This window comes from Mustela lutreola, chromosome 8, assembly GCF_030435805.1.
Source record: "Mustela lutreola isolate mMusLut2 chromosome 8, mMusLut2.pri, whole genome shotgun sequence".
Lineage (NCBI taxonomy): Eukaryota > Metazoa > Chordata > Mammalia > Carnivora > Mustelidae > Mustela > Mustela lutreola.
In genome coordinates this window covers 100,146,654-100,164,817 of record NC_081297.1, presented here as the reverse complement: position 1 = coordinate 100,164,817, position 18,164 = coordinate 100,146,654, and the positions used below count along the sequence as shown (strand labels likewise).

The 18,164-nt window shown below is 37.3% G+C and overlaps 1 protein-coding gene across 3 annotated transcripts in view; it reads right to left on the bottom strand.

Moving 5' to 3' along the window:
* The window catches only part of MSRB3 (methionine sulfoxide reductase B3), a 169,227-nt gene that overhangs the window by 137,739 nt on the left and 13,324 nt on the right, over positions 1-18,164 (bottom strand). The window contains exon 2 of one of the 3 annotated variants that reach the window (XM_059186239.1): positions 379-505. The exons of the other annotated variants lie outside the window; for them this stretch is intronic. Coding sequence (XP_059042222.1) covers positions 379-454 — 76 coding nt within the window. The 5' untranslated portion in view covers positions 455-505. The remainder of the gene's footprint in view (positions 1-378; positions 506-18,164) is intronic. 3 annotated transcript variants of the gene reach the window in all.

The window sequence follows — 18,164 nt, the reverse complement described above, 5'->3', positions numbered from 1 at the left end:
TTTTCATTCTCCTTGAACAAGATGAATATCCTGTTTGTGTGATTTGGGGCAGTTTCTTATGAAGACTGCCAGCCTCTTATGAATGTTATGATTTTCAGATGTGTAGTGTGCATTAAAGAACAAGAAGATATCATGAAATATTAGTGACAATTATAGACTGAGCAAAGAAACTGGACAATGTTTCCAAGGGTTATAAGGATCATGGAAATGAATGTTACTCAAAGTAGAGTGGTGATTTATAACCAATTTCCGTCTTCAAATTAGGGCCCAAGTGAAAGAAAACGGAATTTAGCAAAGCATTCTGGTGTATCATTTCCTGCAGCAGAAACACCCACCCAGACTAGTGCCCTCACTAGGTACAGGACAAGAAGCAGCAACCTGAGGGAAGCCCACAGGCTCGCAGGGCTACTGGCTGGCTCTTTGTCACCAAATGCAGCAGGTTGAATGCAGACATCACTGTGATATCTTCACCAACAGAACGAGAGGCAAAGAACAGGGGCAAGAGCTGAGTAGGAGAAAAAAGAAAACAAAAACCAATTAAAACATCACAAATGTTAAACACATTCATTGCACAATTGATGGTTACGGTTTTATCTGGAACTGAACCCATACACACAGTGGTAATAAATTTCAAACGCCTATTTTTCAGATGGTGAGCTTACTTTCAACCCAGACTTATTTATATCTTATGAATAAAATACACACAATATAAAAGTGTAATCTGTGAACACATTTTGCAAGAGGTCAGAAAAGAGACGAAGTTTGAAACATTTGAAAAGAATTAGCATTTATGGAGTGAGCTCGTACCATGTGACAGGAACTGTCTGGGGCCCAATATACACATTGTATCATTTAATTCTTACAATAAACCTAGGAGGTACGTTTTATCCCCCAATAATATGTGAGGAAATCGAGGCTCAAAGGTCCAAGGGCACAGAGCAAATAACCAGTGGAAAAAGGATTAGAAAACCCTGTTATATCTCACTGCAAAGCTCTGTTCTTTCCTTACACCATGCTGCCTCCTTCCAGCAATTATTTGTAAATCTTCCTCCCTGGAGAAGATTATAAAATACTGAAAGATTAAGAGATGCCTTTGCTATAGTTTCTTTTTCTTTTCTTTCTTTTTTAAATAGAGAACCAAATAACCTATAGACAACTAGGATACTTCACTTTAGAAAGTGTTAAGTTTGAGCAAAGCATAGCAAATATGAATTTTCATTTGATTTAATCATTTAAAATTTCAAGGTCAATTCTGTGAATAATATTTACAACCTAACCTTAAAAAGGGTAAAAATATTTCTTAGGTTTTGGAAATGAATCTATGTGGAAGAATCTCAAAATTGTATGAGTGTTAAACTTCAGAGAAAAGCTCAGTCAGGATTTTCTTAAAGTTTTGTACAACCTTTCAATTGCTAAAGATTAACTTCAAATGAAGATGGAAAAAACTAGACTAGTACTAACTCTTAATAACTTATTTTAAATTGGCATTATAAGTGACTATAACTACTGCATGTCCAAAAATTGATGTAAAATGAATGTCTTATCCATTTCCTGGCCCTCATCCCCCCAGAATAAAAGTCTGTTCCTGGTCTCTTCTGACATCCTTGAAGAACAACACATAATAAACAGTAATATATTTTACCAAATCATTCTGGAGTGTATCTGACAGAAATCTGCTTGTATTAACATACCTGAACTCTGACTTCTCCAAACTAAACTCACTACAAAATTAAAACATTTTTGCGTTACTAACTGGAGACAAAAGGGAGGAAGAGGGAAGGTAAGTATCACAATGCACAGCTGAAAAGAACCATTAAACATAAATAAACATGTCATTTTCACGAGTGACTGCGGAGCAGGGAAAAGAGCATTCCTTTGGAGCAGACTACTGACTAATAAAAGATCAAAGGTCTATACCTTACAACACTATAAATAAAAATGTATTTTTTTTCCTTGTGACCTTCTCTGAGAGGAATAAAGTGTGCACGATAAATGTAATTACTTAGCAAAGCTGCAGCCTCATTGTGCTCCACAGCTGACCATAAAACGTCTTCCTATTCTGTTTCATCAACTGCTGTACCAGGCAGCCTGCGCGCCTACCGATGGCCTCGGCCATCTGGCTTGTGTCAAAGCCAGCGCACAGGAAGAAAGGGAGTGATGTCACGCTGCAGGTCAGGCAAAGAACAAAGATGCATTCTACAATTAAAAGCTGAGGGCCTCGAATACCAGGGGCCCTCAGCCCTCCAGCGTGATGTGACTGCGTGATTTAATGTCGGGGCTCTTGCATTTATTGCTACCCGAATAGCCAGGGCTCCATCTAGTGGTGAATCAGTTTTGCCCAATTTTCTTTAAAAGAGAACCCATAAAGTGTTACCTTAGTTGGCGCCAAGAAAGTGCAGCAACTAAAATGATCGGTAACTTTTAGAGCAGTCTAGTCTTTTTACACTGAAGAATGCAAAAATCATGATTCATTACAATGTTCTCCAATTTAAAACCCTACAAAGCACACATTTCACAGGGTAGGGTACCATATTTTTTTTTAAGGCCTTAATCCTCATGATAGCAGAAAAAGCAGCAAATTTTGCAAAATGCCTGTAAAGTGACATTACTTACACACTATTCTGAAAATATGTCATCATTAAAATGTAAAGTGAAAAACCATTCTAAAAAATGGACACATGCATCTGGACACCTTGATGAAATCCAACTCATAATCTTATACATCAATGGAATCATAGTTATTAATATGGTTCTAACATGTGATGCCAAGAGCAACCCTCTCTAGAACAGAAAAAGAAACATCTTTATGCTGAAATGATTTAACACAATTAATTTTTAATGTTTTCCATATACGTTTGCAGTAAATGAAATTAAACATTTTGACAAAGTGATCTAAAATACAAAACACATTTGGACAAAAGACGGGCCATCGCAGTGGATGTGTGTGAGCTCTGGATGTGTGTGAGTCCTGGGTGGGAATGCTGGCCCTCCCCTAACTAGTTGTATTACCTTGGACAAACTGCTTACCCCCTCAGTGCCTCAGATCCCTCAACTTCAAAATAAATGAATTGGTAAAAAGCACTTGGAACAATTCCTTGCACATAGTATATACTCAGCAAATGTTAGTTATTATTAGCTATTGACATGTACAAATATTTGCTATATTTTAAAATTATATGAATTAGATATTTCTAACAGTCGGTTTACACCCAATCCTATTTAGAGTCTCCAAAGACTCTTTTTGAAGCCACAAAGCTTGCTACTCTTTGATGCATTTCCACAGTAAATTATCAACCTAACAAAAATGGTAAGATAAAGATTTCCTAAGGATAATCGTTGATGAAACCCTTAGCATGTGGCAGGCACTATTCTAAGCACTTCAGTTTATTAGCTCTTTTAAGCCCCGCGGTCTTATGAGATGCACACATCATTTTCCATTTTTAGATGCAGAGACTGAGGCATAGGAAGGTAAAGTAACTTGACTAAAATCCTAGAGCCACTGAGGCCCAGGGCCCTTCCTTAACTGGACTAAATGTTTTAGCAGGTTTGAACACAAGCCACGGAGCTCCAGGACCAGTGCTCTTGACCATGACACAACTGGCAAGGAAAAGCTGAGGCTGGACCAGCTCACTCTAAATCCTCTGACTCTATGGGTCCCTACTAGATAATGTGACTGACAATAAACATTTCATAAGGATTCAGTCAATTCAAGAAGAATATTTGAAGATTCTCTCTCTTAACACTGAGTGAAACAAGTAAGGCGTTAGGAAAGAACACAGTCTGAGACATTCTCAGATTTCTGCATTTGCTCTCTCTGTTCCACCAGATGCAACTTCCCCTTTTTTCTTTCACTTTCAAAATTTTTCTCTCAACTTCTTGGACACACCTTTAGGACATCTCCAAAACATGCCTAGAATTGACTTCCCTTGACTATACCAAAGCTTCAGTATGTTGATAGTATAGTACTTTTGAGGCCAAAAAAGCCAATAGCTACATACACCCATCATGCCCCCCCCTACAAAAAAAACTGAAGTTTTAGTTTGGCAGTTTTCTTCTTCTTACACTCCCTGAGCCACAGGGTAAGGTCCCCAGCCAGAAACAATCTAGTCCAAAAAGAGGCAAGAGAAGCACATGCATCTGAGGGCTGTTATCTTTGAGGAAAGAATTAGCATTAAACACCCTGTGGAAATTAGCACTGAGTGAGGACCACTCAGAAAACCTCTAATTCTCTGAGTTTGTCCCCAACTTCCTCACTTTTGTATTGTCTTTGGTATTCCACATGGCAGAATAACTTTTATAAATAATCAACATGTTGTGTTTTTAATGCCAGACACATGTCCTATGCATCTTTCTAATTTCCCAGAATATCCAATACATCATTTTGGAAATAATTTGGTGTTTTAAAACCCTGGCTAAACAAGACCTAATGAGCAGTAACACACTATGTATTAAGAACAGAATTATACCTCGGTGGTCAGTAGGTTAGGCATCTGCCTTCGGCTCAGGTCATGATCCAGGATCCTGAGATGGAGTCCCAAATCAGGCTCCCTGCTCTGTAGGGAGCCTACTGCTCCCTCTCCCATTCTCCCTACTCTCTCTGTGTCAAATAAATAAATAAAATATTTTTTTAAAAAAAGAATTAGAATACATAATTGTCTAATTTTCTGATTAAAACTTCTCGATGATTCTCCAATGCACATTTCAGGGTTTCCCAACCCTTGTTCTGGGAAACAGGAGATATACTTTCTTTTTTTCTTTTTTTAAACATTTTATTTGTTTATTTGACAGAGAGAAATCACAAGTAGACGGAGAGGCAGGCAGAGAGAGAGAGAGGAAGCAGGCTCCCTGCCAAGCAGAGAGAGCCCGATGGGGGACTCGATCCCAGGACCCTGAGATCATGACCTGAGCCAAAGGCAGCGGCTCAGCCCACTGAGCCACCCAGGCGCCCCAGGAGATACACTTTCAAACAAGTCTGTAGTCAACTAGTTGTGGAAATGTTACCCAATAAAAAGAATCCAAGAGGCTTTCTAGTAAATACTTGCTTCACTTGTCTCAGCTGGTGCCTCTCAAATGATTTTGACCATAGAAAAAACCTCCACATCTCTCTTCATTCCATATCCTTACTCTCCTTGTTGCTACTCCTAACCTCTCCCATTCTGGTTCCCACTGAGGGACCAAGCATGTGATCACATCCCTTCCAACAATTTTCAGGGCACTGATTGCTTATGTCTCTGTCTTCCTCTTCTAGATTATACAGTTCCTAAGCAGAGGGACGGTGTCTTTCTCCTCTTTGTATCCCAGTACCTGGCGCCCAACAGCCATGATGTACTGAGTGAGAGAATGACCACATCCGTGACACATTCCATGGGTCACCATTTCCCACCTTGACTTCTCTGCCGTCTCAACTGCTAATGGTGCTTAAAGATGATAATCTGAATTAAAACTGGGTGGTTCTTTCACAGGACTTAGCAGTTCCTATCAAGAGGTAGGAAGTAGAAAATGCAATCTGACTTGAGATCCAAAGATAATTCAAATGCTCTATTTTGGTTAAAAAAAAAAAATTATTTCTCATCTTTTTCCCTCCCAAACTGCCCTCCAAAAAGTTGGCTAAAATTAGTTTGCTGGTTTTTTGGTTTGAGTTTATTTTTATTTCCTTTTACTTTTTTCCTTGCAGTGAAACAATAAACTGCCAAAGAAAAATAGTATAAACAGGGAATCCAGAGAACTCACAAAGTTGTTCATCAGCTCCAGAAGAAACGAGCTGATTGTCCTAGTGCATTTAAAGTGTCAAACCTAAAGGTCAAACGTCTCTTTCCAATAAATGCCAAAGGAATGTCTACATCAGTTGTTTTCCACAGGCTAGTAAAATATCCCTGATAAACACTGGGGTCAACAGAGAGCTGACAAATTTGAATTTTGTCGAAGAAGGACAAAATAAAAACAAAGTTCCAAACCCTAATCTCACCATAGTATCAGAAATGAAAGACTGTTAACACCAAGAACGAGGAAAACAATCTTCTGAACAGAATATATTTAGTTTCGTGTGGAAATTATTTTTCATTATTGTTGTCTTTCTCATTTCATTATGAAAAAAAGAAACTTCATCATGGGCCAGCACTTGGGAATTGCTAATCTAAATGTCTACTATAAAGTTCTATAAAAATATTGTTCTTATCAACACAGTGCCTAGTACAATTTACGTTCAGCTAATGTTGGTGGAATGAATTGTTCAATCAATCATTTACTTCTTCCAACCAACAGGCCATTAGCTAGAACTGGGCATCCCTTTTGTTAAGCAAAGATCTGTTTGTATTTGTTGTAAGAAACAGCCAGAATTCTGGTTACTCAGAATTCTAAATCAATCTTCCAAACCATTTAGAGATCATACTTTTAAGTTAAGGAATTTATAAAAGCTACTCAGTTCATGTGCAGAAGTTCCTATGGAAAACAATGTGTTAAGAGGAAATGAATATGCAGACATGTAAGATACAGTCTGCACTCTCAAAAAATGTACTAGCCTAGATGGAAACATAACACATGCCTTAAATACCTTAACAGGGGTAGAAATAAAATACATGGAATTTCAGGGAAAGAAATATATATATATTTTTAAATATCTTATTTATTTATTTGACAGACAGAGATCACAAGTAGGCAGAGAGGCAGGCAGAGAGAGAGGTGGAAGCAGGCTCCCTGCTGAGCAGAGAGCCCGATGTGCAGCAGCTCGATCCCAGGATCCTGGGATCATGACCTGAGCCAAAGGCAGAGGCTTTAATCCACTGAGCCACCCAGGTGCCCCCAGGGAAAGAAATATTGCTTCCAACTTTGGGGGAGGGCGTTGGTGGTATAGTGGTGAGCATACCTGTCTTCCAACTTTGGGGGAGGGAGTGACAGGGATATGGGGGTGTTGGGAACCAAAACAAGCTGCTTAAAGAAATTAAAAAAAAAAAAATCTATATATCTATATAGCTATATATCTGGGGTTAGCCATTTTTTAACTTTTGATCTCAAGATCTCTTCATACTCCTAAAAACTATCAAGAACTCAAGAGGTCTTTTGTTTATATGGTTATACCTACCAATATTTACTATATTGAAAATTAAAACTGAGTAATTAAAAAAAAATATTTGTTGGGGCGCCTAGGTGGCTCAGTGGGTTAAAGCCTCTGCCTTCGGCTCAGGTCATGATCTCAGGGTCCTGGGATCAAGCCCCGCATTGGGCTCTCTGCTCCGTGGGCAGCCTGATTTCTCCTCTCTCTCTGCCTGCCTCTCTGCCTACTTGTGATCTCTGTCTGTCAAATAAATAAATAAATAAATAAATAAATAAATAAATCTTTTTAAGAAATAATAAAAAATTTAAAAAATATTTGCTTATTCCATTTAAAAAAACAATTAAAAATATATTTTAAGTGACATTTTTAGTGAAAAATAACTGCATTATCCAAACCATGAATTTTTATTTTTGCAAATCTCTTTTGTAGTTGGCTTAACAAAAAACAACTGAATTCTCATGTCTACTTCTGCATTCAATCTGTTGTGATATGTTTTTTTGGTTTAACTATATATACGAATAAAATCTTGCCTCAGGTATGTTGTTAGAAAAGAGAGGAATATTTTAGTAAGTTTTTTAGAGAACTGTAGATATTTTTCTTTGATACTACATCAAAATTAGACAAATGATAGTCTGAAACTATTATCAATAAAGGTTTCATACAATTACATTAAAACTTAATGCTCTATCTTGCATTTTGTTTTTGTTTTTGTTTTTAATTTTTTGTTAACATATATTATTAGCCCCAGGGGTACAGGTCTGTGAATTGCCAGGTTTACACACTTCACAGCACTTACCATAACACATACCTTCCCCAATGTCCATAACCCAACCATCCTCTCTCTCCCCTCCCTCCCCGACAACCCTCAGTTTGTTTTGTGAAATTAAGAGTCTCTTATGGTTTGTCTCCCTCCCAAACCCACCTTGTTTCATTTTTTCCTTCCCTAACCCCAAACCCCCCACTTTGCTTCTCAACTTCCTCATATCAGGGAGATCATATGATACTTGTCTTTCTCTGACTGACTTATTTCACTCAGCGTAATACCCTCTAGTTCCATCCACATCGTCGCAAATGCCAAGATTTCATTTCTTTTTGTATCTTGCATTTTGAAAGGATCCTCTGACCGCATGATTTTGTAACATCATGCAATGTTCACTTTAAAAATATTGGTTTACTGGGTGACGCAGATCTTTCATAAGTTGACACATTTCATTATCAATAGAAAAAGTCATATTCATTAATATCACCATTGATTTCACCAGAAGAGTCTTTAAGTACTGAGAGGCTGTCAAACAAGCTCACAGAGGTAAACATAAGTTTTCCAAAATTTTATTTTTTACCTTGAAGCTCGAATTTACCATTGCCAACTAATATTGACAACTGTTTTCCTTAAAGTGAAAGAATCACTTCATTCATTAAGAAAATGCATGCCAAATATCCAAGTCTAAACAACCACAGTTTGTCTGTTGGTCATTCCGTCAAGTAAAATTGTGTTTCAAACAACTGCACAAGCGCTTTGCCTGGAGACAACCACTGTTCTTTGGTATGTAGAAGCCCTTTATAAAAGTGTATTTCCCTTACTTCACACACAATGTTACAAAGATATGTACTCAAGGTCAAGATTAAATTAATATAAATGTTACTACTTCATCAAGGACATTCTTCTGTGAAAATGGCTTTTCCCTCCATGTGTATGTTAATAAAGAATAGAATGACTACTAATAAAGTTTGTTGTCACCACCTTGATTCACAGTAAGACACCAGCAGTGTTACCCACTTTTGCTTTTCCAACATCACTGCAAATGTCAACACAATGAAAAAACATCTTAGTATTAAAACAGTTTTCACTTTGTGATTCCCTTAAATGGGTCTCAGAGACTCCAAGGGTCATCAGTCTACACTTTAAGAACTGCTAGTCTGGCACATTGCTGGGCAACAGCACAGTAAATAGTCAATAAATATTTGTGGAATATATGAACATGAACAGAGAAATACATGTATAATTCATCCTATAATGTTTAAGAAACAACAAATGGTTAGATAATAGTATCAGTAGTCTCTTTAGATTTCTTACTACTTCTCGAGATAATTAGTACATTTTCTATTTCTTCTAGTCTGTGGACAAATGCAAAATTTTAAACTATTTTATCAAAGGGAAGAGGATTGTCATGACGGATTTCTGAAAGTAATGATTAAGTGCTACAACCCAATTTTCTCAGCACCAATCTTTGAAATACACAAAAGTCTATGTCCTACTAAGGGAAAAGAAAACAAATTTTGAATTACTGCTATCTAGAAAAGGAAAATTAATTTGTTGATAAATTCAACATTTTTCAACCTATATCATATACATGGTATTATTAATTCATGTGATTTCTACTAATAAAAGCCTGCCAAAGAATTAGACCTTTTGGAAATGCTTGAGGGTAACAGAATTGTATCATTAAATAGATTTAGAACTGGAAAAAAAATCTTTGGAGAACACCTAATACATCAATTTTTGAATATGAAGTCATCACCCACCACAAGTAAAATATTATTTATGAGGTGTTTCACACATAATTTATTAAAAATTAAAACTTTAGATATCAAAGTATGAAAATAAGGTTTTTTAAGAAAGCAACTAGGATGTATTTAGAGTTATCTCTTTAACAATGTCACCCTCATTTTGTTTTCTGACATGAATTCTTGAGTGGGAGAGAGAAGAGTGGAGTTAGAACTCACACCAGGAGCGGCGCCTGGGTGGCTCAGTGGGTTGAGCTGCTGCCTTCGGCTCAGGTCATGATCTCAGGGTCCTGGGATTGAGTCCCGTGTCGGGCTCTCTGCTCAGCAGGGAGCCTGTTCCCTCTCTCTCTCTCTGCCTGCCTCTCCATCTACTTGTGATTTCTCTCTGTCAAATAAATAAAATCTTTAAAAAAAAAATTAAAAAAAAAAAAAAAGAACTCACACCAGGAAAGTGCAGCCTAGACCATCTGTTCCTCAAGTCTATAATCACAGTCTGCCGTATGACTGTGAGTATGTTGTTTATGAAATATCACCCATCATGTGTATCTCAGTGGAAAAAAAAAAGTGGGAGAAACAATGAACTGATCCAAACCTCTTATTTTGTAAACAGCAAAACAGAGATAAAGAGACTTACCAAAGGTCATACAGCCAACTGGAGAAAATAGTAGGCTAAAATCCCTCTTGTCTACAAACTGCAGCATCTATATTTTCTCTATTATTCAATTCACATAAAAAGTAAGAAAAGGACATAAAGAATTGCACCTAATACTGACAATGCAAAGGTTACACTGTGTCAATTAGGGTATACCAACAGTATAGTTAAAATAGAATTATGGACAAAAGTCCACCTTCTGATGCTAATTGTAACTTTACTAAATGCTATTTTTTTTTTTTTTCAGAATTCCTGTTTTGAAAAGCACCTAGTTAAATACAGGGATTTGGGGCACCTGGGTGGCTCAATTGTTAAGTGTCTGCCTTTGGCTCAGGTCATGATCCTAGGGTCCTGGGATGGAGCCCCGCCTCTGGCTTCCTGCTTGGTGGGAAGCCTGCTTCTCCCTCTCCAACTCCCCATGCTTGTGTTCTCTCTCTAACTGTGTGTGTGTGTCTCTCTCTGTCAAATAAATAAATAAAATCTTTAAATAAATAAATAAATACAAGGATTTGTTCATTCTCACATTAATATTTTATGACCTCTATCTCCAATATAAAACACAAATCTTTTTCTTCTAAAATGTACATTGATTTCACAGCTCATAGCCTCTACATTATATATGTGTTTCATCTAAACAGTCTTTCTTAATATTTAAAAAGTGCCAACAACAAGAAAGCAAAACCCACATAAATCATTTTTGATTACCACAAAAAATGCCTTCAGAATTTTTCAGTATGACTGTTTCATTTTGTTGTGTTTACACAGTACAGTTTTGTTTTGCTTTTCTAGTACGTGAGTTCAAATCCAAACTTTCTCACTGACTAGTTAGGTTTCATGTGAAGTTTTGCTCTGAGCTTTGAAAATCTCAGCTGTAAACATGGAACAGCTTCCTTGCAAGCCTGCTACTACAGGAGAACATGGCACACAGTCACCTCTAAATTAATACTATTATTCCTCTCTTAAGTAACATTCTCTACTGGTTATTTGTTAATACTCACCCATGGAATTTGCAGAACTGAACGTCATTGTTGCCCCATGACATTTTATATAGTTGACCTTCTTTATTGAAAACATTCTCGGGGCACCTGGGTGGCTCAGTGGGTTAAGCCTCTGCCTTCAGCTCAGGTCATGATCCCAGGGTCCTGGGGTCGAGCCCCCCACACTGGGCTCTCTGCTCAGCAGGGAGCCTGCCTCCCCTCTCTCTCTGCCTGCCTCTCTGCCTACTTGTGATCTCTGTCAAATAAATTTTTTTAAAAATTATAAAAAAAAAAAAAGAAAACATTCTCCATTTGACTATTTCTATGATACTACACAGCATCATTTTCTTCCTCCATTCTGGAAATTACTTCTCTATCTCACATTGTATTTGCTTCTGATTTTCAAACAGATTTTGCTCCTGACGTATCTCTTCAGTGCCCTCTATATTCCTCATGGTTGAATCTCTTTCTTACAGATTTCACCTACTCTTACAACTTCAACCATGTAAAGCTCTAGCTCCAACCCTGAATCCAACCCTGAAGATGCGTCTAATGCTGCATCTTCTAACATCTACTGCATAACATCAACTTGCCTTTGCACAGTGTTCTAATTTACAGGCACTTTCATAAACATCGTAATAATAGTAGCTTACAAGAAAGAATCTTTAGTGGCACTTTAAAATATTATTCAACTATTTTGCATGCATACATCTTACTTGACATTACTATTAATGATAATCATTTTTGAGCCCCTGTATGAGATGATTTTGCATGTGGGTATATATCCATCCTCTTATCGACCCTGAGGGAAGCATTCCTACATGTCACAGATTAGTCCTATTTGCCCAACATTTCTGGCTCTCTGTTTTTCAGGCAAGTTAGCAATGCACTTCCTGGCCCCTGTGATTGAGTGAGACCACATGTCATTGGATCTGGGCAATAAGTTGTGAACATAAATGATAATGTGTGTCACTTCTAAGCCACTGTACTTAATTGTTACTGTGAGACTCTCCAGAACTTTCCTTCTCTCTCCAACAGTGACCAGCAATGTTCTATAATTAGATGTTGGCTGCTCTATTAACAATGATACTGGAGTAAGAAGACATGGGGCAGAGTCCCCCATCTGACAATGAACATGCAATACAAGCAAGAAATAAACCTTCAGTGTTTTAAGCCATTGGGATTTGGGGATTATGTGTTCCAGCAGAATCTCGGATTCAGAGAACAATTTGTTTGAGGTCATAAGGTCAGTAAATGATGGAGTCAGGATTTGAACTGAAGTCTGTGTTAAATCTCTTCTACCACAGGAAAAATTTCCCAAGGGCAGGAACTTTTGCGTTCCAGACTGCTGGAACATTCTCATCCTTCCAGACCTTGTTTGGGAAAATACCAGGGTCTGGACGGATGAGAAATCCAATGTCAAAGACAATGAGACCATCTTGAAAAGCCCAGAATCTCTCTCATCCCTAAATACCCCAAAGATATTCTCACCTTGGTCTGAAAACATGGCTCTCCTTTCATATTCAGTTATTAAAGGCTAGGAAAGATCTGCTTCACCCTGGATCACCTGGAGATAACAAACGGGCCCCAACTCTCAAGAATAAAGCTTTCACTCAGCTATAAAACTGAGTAGTTCCTGGTCACAATAAAATGAATACAAAGATCTCATTTCCTGAAATGACTGAAAGCTCCCTGTTCAGTGCTGCTTCTCTTACTGAATAAACAGGTCTGTGCCCAGATGCAGACCTTAGATGTCAGATGCAGGCCCCTGGCCAGGGCGGCCTCTGCCATTAAAAGATGGCGCCTGGCTAGTTGCCAGGTTAGGATTGCCTCGTGAGACTAAGCAGAACGCCCAAAGACGAAGTAAACAGCATTGGTTGCTAGCGAAGTTGTTCGTTTAGGTGCACAGCCTGATTCGCTCGCTCCTGTACCCTGCTCGCTGATTGGTCATGTAAGCGTATATAAGTGTGTAGACTTGCGGAAATAAAGAGAGAAGATACATCTGAACTGGGGCTTCTTGTCGTCCTTGCACGTCGAGGGCGATACTTAGAAATGTAGCCCCCTGACTTTAATCAATCTATGAAAAAATAAGAAGAAAAAAAACAATCCATTTGCCATGATGCTAGAAAAATATATATCCTTTCCCATGGAACAGAGATCACTGGATCTAAGGAGAAGGAACTACAGCAATAGATCACTTTTTTTTTAATCTGAAAGTAAATAATAAGTGAACAACAGGTATGGAATTAACAATATACACTTTTAAAGACCACCTATATACAGAGATTCGGATGTGGTTTCAGAAGAGAAGGTAAACAGTAGTACCATCACATTTTAAAAGAAAAAGAAAAGTTATGTAGCTAACGAAATGTACAGAAGGCCAGAAAAAAAGGTAGAGGAAGGGGTGCAAGAACCAGGACCCTCATCTCATAAAGTAGTCAGGAGATACACTAGACTAGAAAATGCTAATTGACCCTTGGAATCCATTCTTCCTTCTTTGTGTTAGTAAGAGAACCCTCTGAAATTTCAGCTGAATACACAGCTACATTTCTCAGTCTCCCTTGCTGAGACCAGGATACTCAGTTTGAGCCAATGGAATATAAGCCGAGAAAGATGGAATCTCCTTCTTTAGAGACAAAGTCACTACTTCAGCCATGCCCTTGCTCTGGGGAATGGCAACAACTGTAGCAGCATGCCTGGACCCTGAGATGGAAGTTACTTGAGGGGGAAGACAGACTCAACAAGTCATGAAGCAAAGCTATTCACCAATCCATCCAACTGTGGTCTATCACCTACAGTGGGCTACTGTGGGAGAAAAATAAACTGCTGTTTATTTAAGTCACTCTCCTTGGAATCTGTGTTACAACTGCTTGGCAGGTCGCCTATCAAAAGCTGATGAGCAAATATATTATTTATTGTTACAAAAGTGAACAATAGGAAAATTTTAAAGTCAATATAGAACAGTAAACAGTGGTAGACAGACTAGAGAAGAGCCGAGATACATCCTTACTTTTCATAACTGATATCATATAAAATAGATGAATCAAGAAGCAGTGCTAAAACTATATTGACTAAAATTAGGGAACTACCAGCATGATTTAAAAACATTACTCCAGAAGAGTAAGACAGAGATGGGGAGGGGTGGAGTCGAAGGCAGCTGCTTTTCTTCTTAAGTTCTCATGTACCAAGAACTATGTACAGGTTTTTTATGAAAATAAAGCTTATATGTGCAAAAAAGATGGAATGCTTCAATAGACCATTTCATCTAAAGAAAAACTTGCTAATGTAGGCTGACTAAATCCTACGCCTGGGACTATAAACTACAGTATCTATATCTATCACTACAAGACTATTTTTAATGAGTTGAATATAATGCCTAAAAATATGTGTCCTTAAACCATGTTTCAAATGTTCTAAGTTAGAACTTTGCCACCATTCCAGGAAAACAGAAAGTGTTAGCACTGGAAACTGCAAATAAATATTTGCTCTTGTACTAAAATTTCAGCATTCCTCCCTCCAAGTTTACTTTCTATTGCAGGAAGTACAAAAATTATGAAATAAATTCTCATGATGGAATGAGTTACGGTTTGAATCTGATGGAGTAGATAAATTTTAAGAAAATGAAGTCCTATTACATTGAAAGATAAATCTTTAATGGTCTCCATCAACTAGCCATGAATGGGATCATCTAGTGAAAGAAATAAAATAATTTGCAAAATGTTCTACTTTGTCCCTTAGTGGGTTTTTAAAAATTAATTTTAGGTAATTAAATCATCTTTTTAAAAAAAGTCTGGGGGGTGCGTGGCTGGCTCAGCTGGTTAAGAGTTGGACTCTTGACCTCAGCTCATGAGGTCTCAATCTCACAGAAATGAGTTCAAGCCCTGCTTAAAATAAATAAATAAAAGGGAGAGGAAGAAGAATTTGGGTATCCCACTTGCATCTCAAACTATTAATTTGTTTGTCTCTTTACCAATTTATAACTGGCAGACTCAATTTGTTTCTTTCTTTACTAATTTGTTATTCTTTCTGTATTCCCGATCCTGTTAAAAACTACTCCCAGCCACTAAACTTCAAATCTGGGAGTCATCCTCAATGATGTTCTACTTTAAGCATTCATATCCAATTGACACTAAGTGCTGCCAAATTTATTTCCAAGATACTGCTCAAATATATCCTTTTCTTTTTATCTTTCATCTAATATACAGTATTGGCCTCTTACTGGTCTTCCTGCCTTTAACTTGACTCCCCTCACATCACTCTCACTACTGCTGCAAAAGTTTGACTATGTCAATACCCTGCTTCATGTGCTTCCATGCTCACTGGCATCTACAGGGGAAAATTCAGCCAATCTCTCCTGGCACTCAAGATGAACCAGGCTTGCTTCTTTTCCTACTTGCATAACACTTCAGTCATCAACACTCCCTGGTATGCTGTATGCTCCATGAATTCTCTTGTTCTTTATTTTGTCTCTAGTATCTGACACAGCAACTAACCCCCAGCAGGCATTCAATAAGTATATTTTGAATATTTTGAATAAATAAATAAATGTTGTGATGATAGCCAACTCTTGATCGTTTCCCACATACTCATAAGGGATGAACTCTTCATTTTTAACCTCCAAGACCCAGTTTAGATATCACCTCCTCAGGGAAACTTTTCTTTACACACACACTTTTTTTTTTCTTTACACACTTTTCTTTTTGTCCCAACACCCTTCTCCTCATCCCTTCCATTAGAAAATGAATCATTTGTTCTCCTATACTACTACCTACTTTAGTGCCTCTATTATTATACCACTACTGTGTGTTAGAGTCTCAGGTTTATGTATGCCTCTCCTATAAACTGCTTGAGAGTAGTCAGTGGTACACAACCATTGTAAAATAAAGGCTCAATAAATGTTTTCATCAAACAGAACTCAAATGTCACTTCCTCTGTTTTCCCCCATCTCTGTGCATAATGTCCTACCTCCTATAGCCCTAGAGTCCTATGTTGTATCTAGGCAGTGTAGAATATAGGAAAGAGTCAGAACTGGGTTCAAATTCTGACTCCATCACTTAGCTCAGCTGATAAATCTTGAGCAAATTAATTTCTCTCTCTGATCCTGTTTCCTTACCTAAATACTCTATCAAAACACTAATTGCATTAAGTTTTAGAAGGGTTAATGAAATAATGTTTTTGAAAGTAATTAGCAGACTGCTCAGTGAATTTTACTCCCATTTCCAAGGAGGAAAAGCAAGAAATATCATGTAGAGATAGAGACAACAGGTGAAAGACAGCATGTGCATGTATGTGTGCACGTGTGTGCATATGTGGCAAGGTTTAATGAGCTTAGTTTTGCACAGGGTTAGAATGATGCAGTTTTCTAGCAGACAACTCAGCTATGATTAAGTTGAGATTAATTTTTCTATTACAGCAATTATGTTTTAGTGATTGCCAAAAAAATCATGATCTTTGACAAACAAAAATTTCAAGTTTTGCAATAAAGTGTTTCAGTCAAGCATATAAAGTAATCTAGCTTTATGCATGCATAAGGCAAATGTATTAATATAACAGGAATCTGACAAAGTAGACTTGTGGTCAATTCTAATTTGAACATCTCGATAAGAGAAAATATTATTGAAATTCAACTAAAACTGTCAATATCACTCACATTCAAAGAATAAAACATTCTCAGATTTATAACTAATTTTGCATCATGACTGAGAATTATCTACAACATCAGAGTACTGAAATCCCAGTACTAGCCTTGTGACTGATATTAATTTGTCATTTGAATGCCAATAAATTCTGTTGCTCCTAGGTTCTTCTTCTAAACAGAATACTAGCAACTTTTTTACTTCATAATTACGCTTTATTTGCATTTCAGTCATTCTACAAGCATTTTGAAGCTTCCTAATTATGCTTTATTGGATTCTTTTTATTAAATGTTGTTTTGTAAAAAAGGGCTAAATGTTATATAACACTCTGTAATTCCTTCAGATAACAGGAGAGCTCCAGACATACGCATGCATATATTCTGCATGCAGGGGGAAAAAAAGACCTTAGGGATGGACTCTAGCCAAATGATATATGAACCAAAATATCCTTAAGAGTTGTAAAGCTGAGGTATAAAAGATATGGTGGTAATTACGAAATGCAGATATTATATAATTAAGTGAAAAAGATAAAAATAATTCTTTAAAGGGAGAACATATAAAAATAACAATTCCACAATAAGCATGTGGATCTACAGCCCCACTTTAGTTAACAAAGGCACAGCAGAAAAAAAAAAAAAAAAGAATCCAAAGCTCTTTTTGCAAAGAAGAGTCAAATGCTATTGTATACTTTAAAAAAAAAAAAAAAAATTCAATAATTAGATTAGTTTAGGCTTAATGATGGCTTTGAACACTTTCTCAAGGTCACAGAACCTAAAATATGTCAACCTGTCAAATCCTTATGAAATATAAAAGCAAATTCAACACAGAAATCGTATGGCAAAAGACTGAAAACTAAGGGGAAAAGATCATAAAAAGAGGATAAAACAGGAGGACAAGGAATGTCATCAACTATGTCCGTGATAACACAAAAGATATAGGATTTAAATACCTCTACTAAAAAATGACTCCATATAGAGTTACAAAACAGAAATGGCATAGAGGGAATTTTTAAAAAGCGGAGATAGAGACTTCACATGTGCATACACCACACACACACACACACACACACACACACACCACCACCACCACCACACAAAGGTGGCAATATAAATAAATACCTTTTAAAAGAGAACATAGAGGAAAACGAATGTGCATCCACACTGGAAACCGAAACAGGATCAACGCACTCTGAAATACTTCAGCTAGACTAAGTGCAGAAAGAAGATATTGAGGAAAAGGCCAATCCCAACTCTTCTCACGTGCAAACATTGTTCCCGCGAGCTAGTGGAAGAAAATCCAGCAGATTCCTGCCAGGATTCTGAACCAGCGCCAAGGCAGAGACC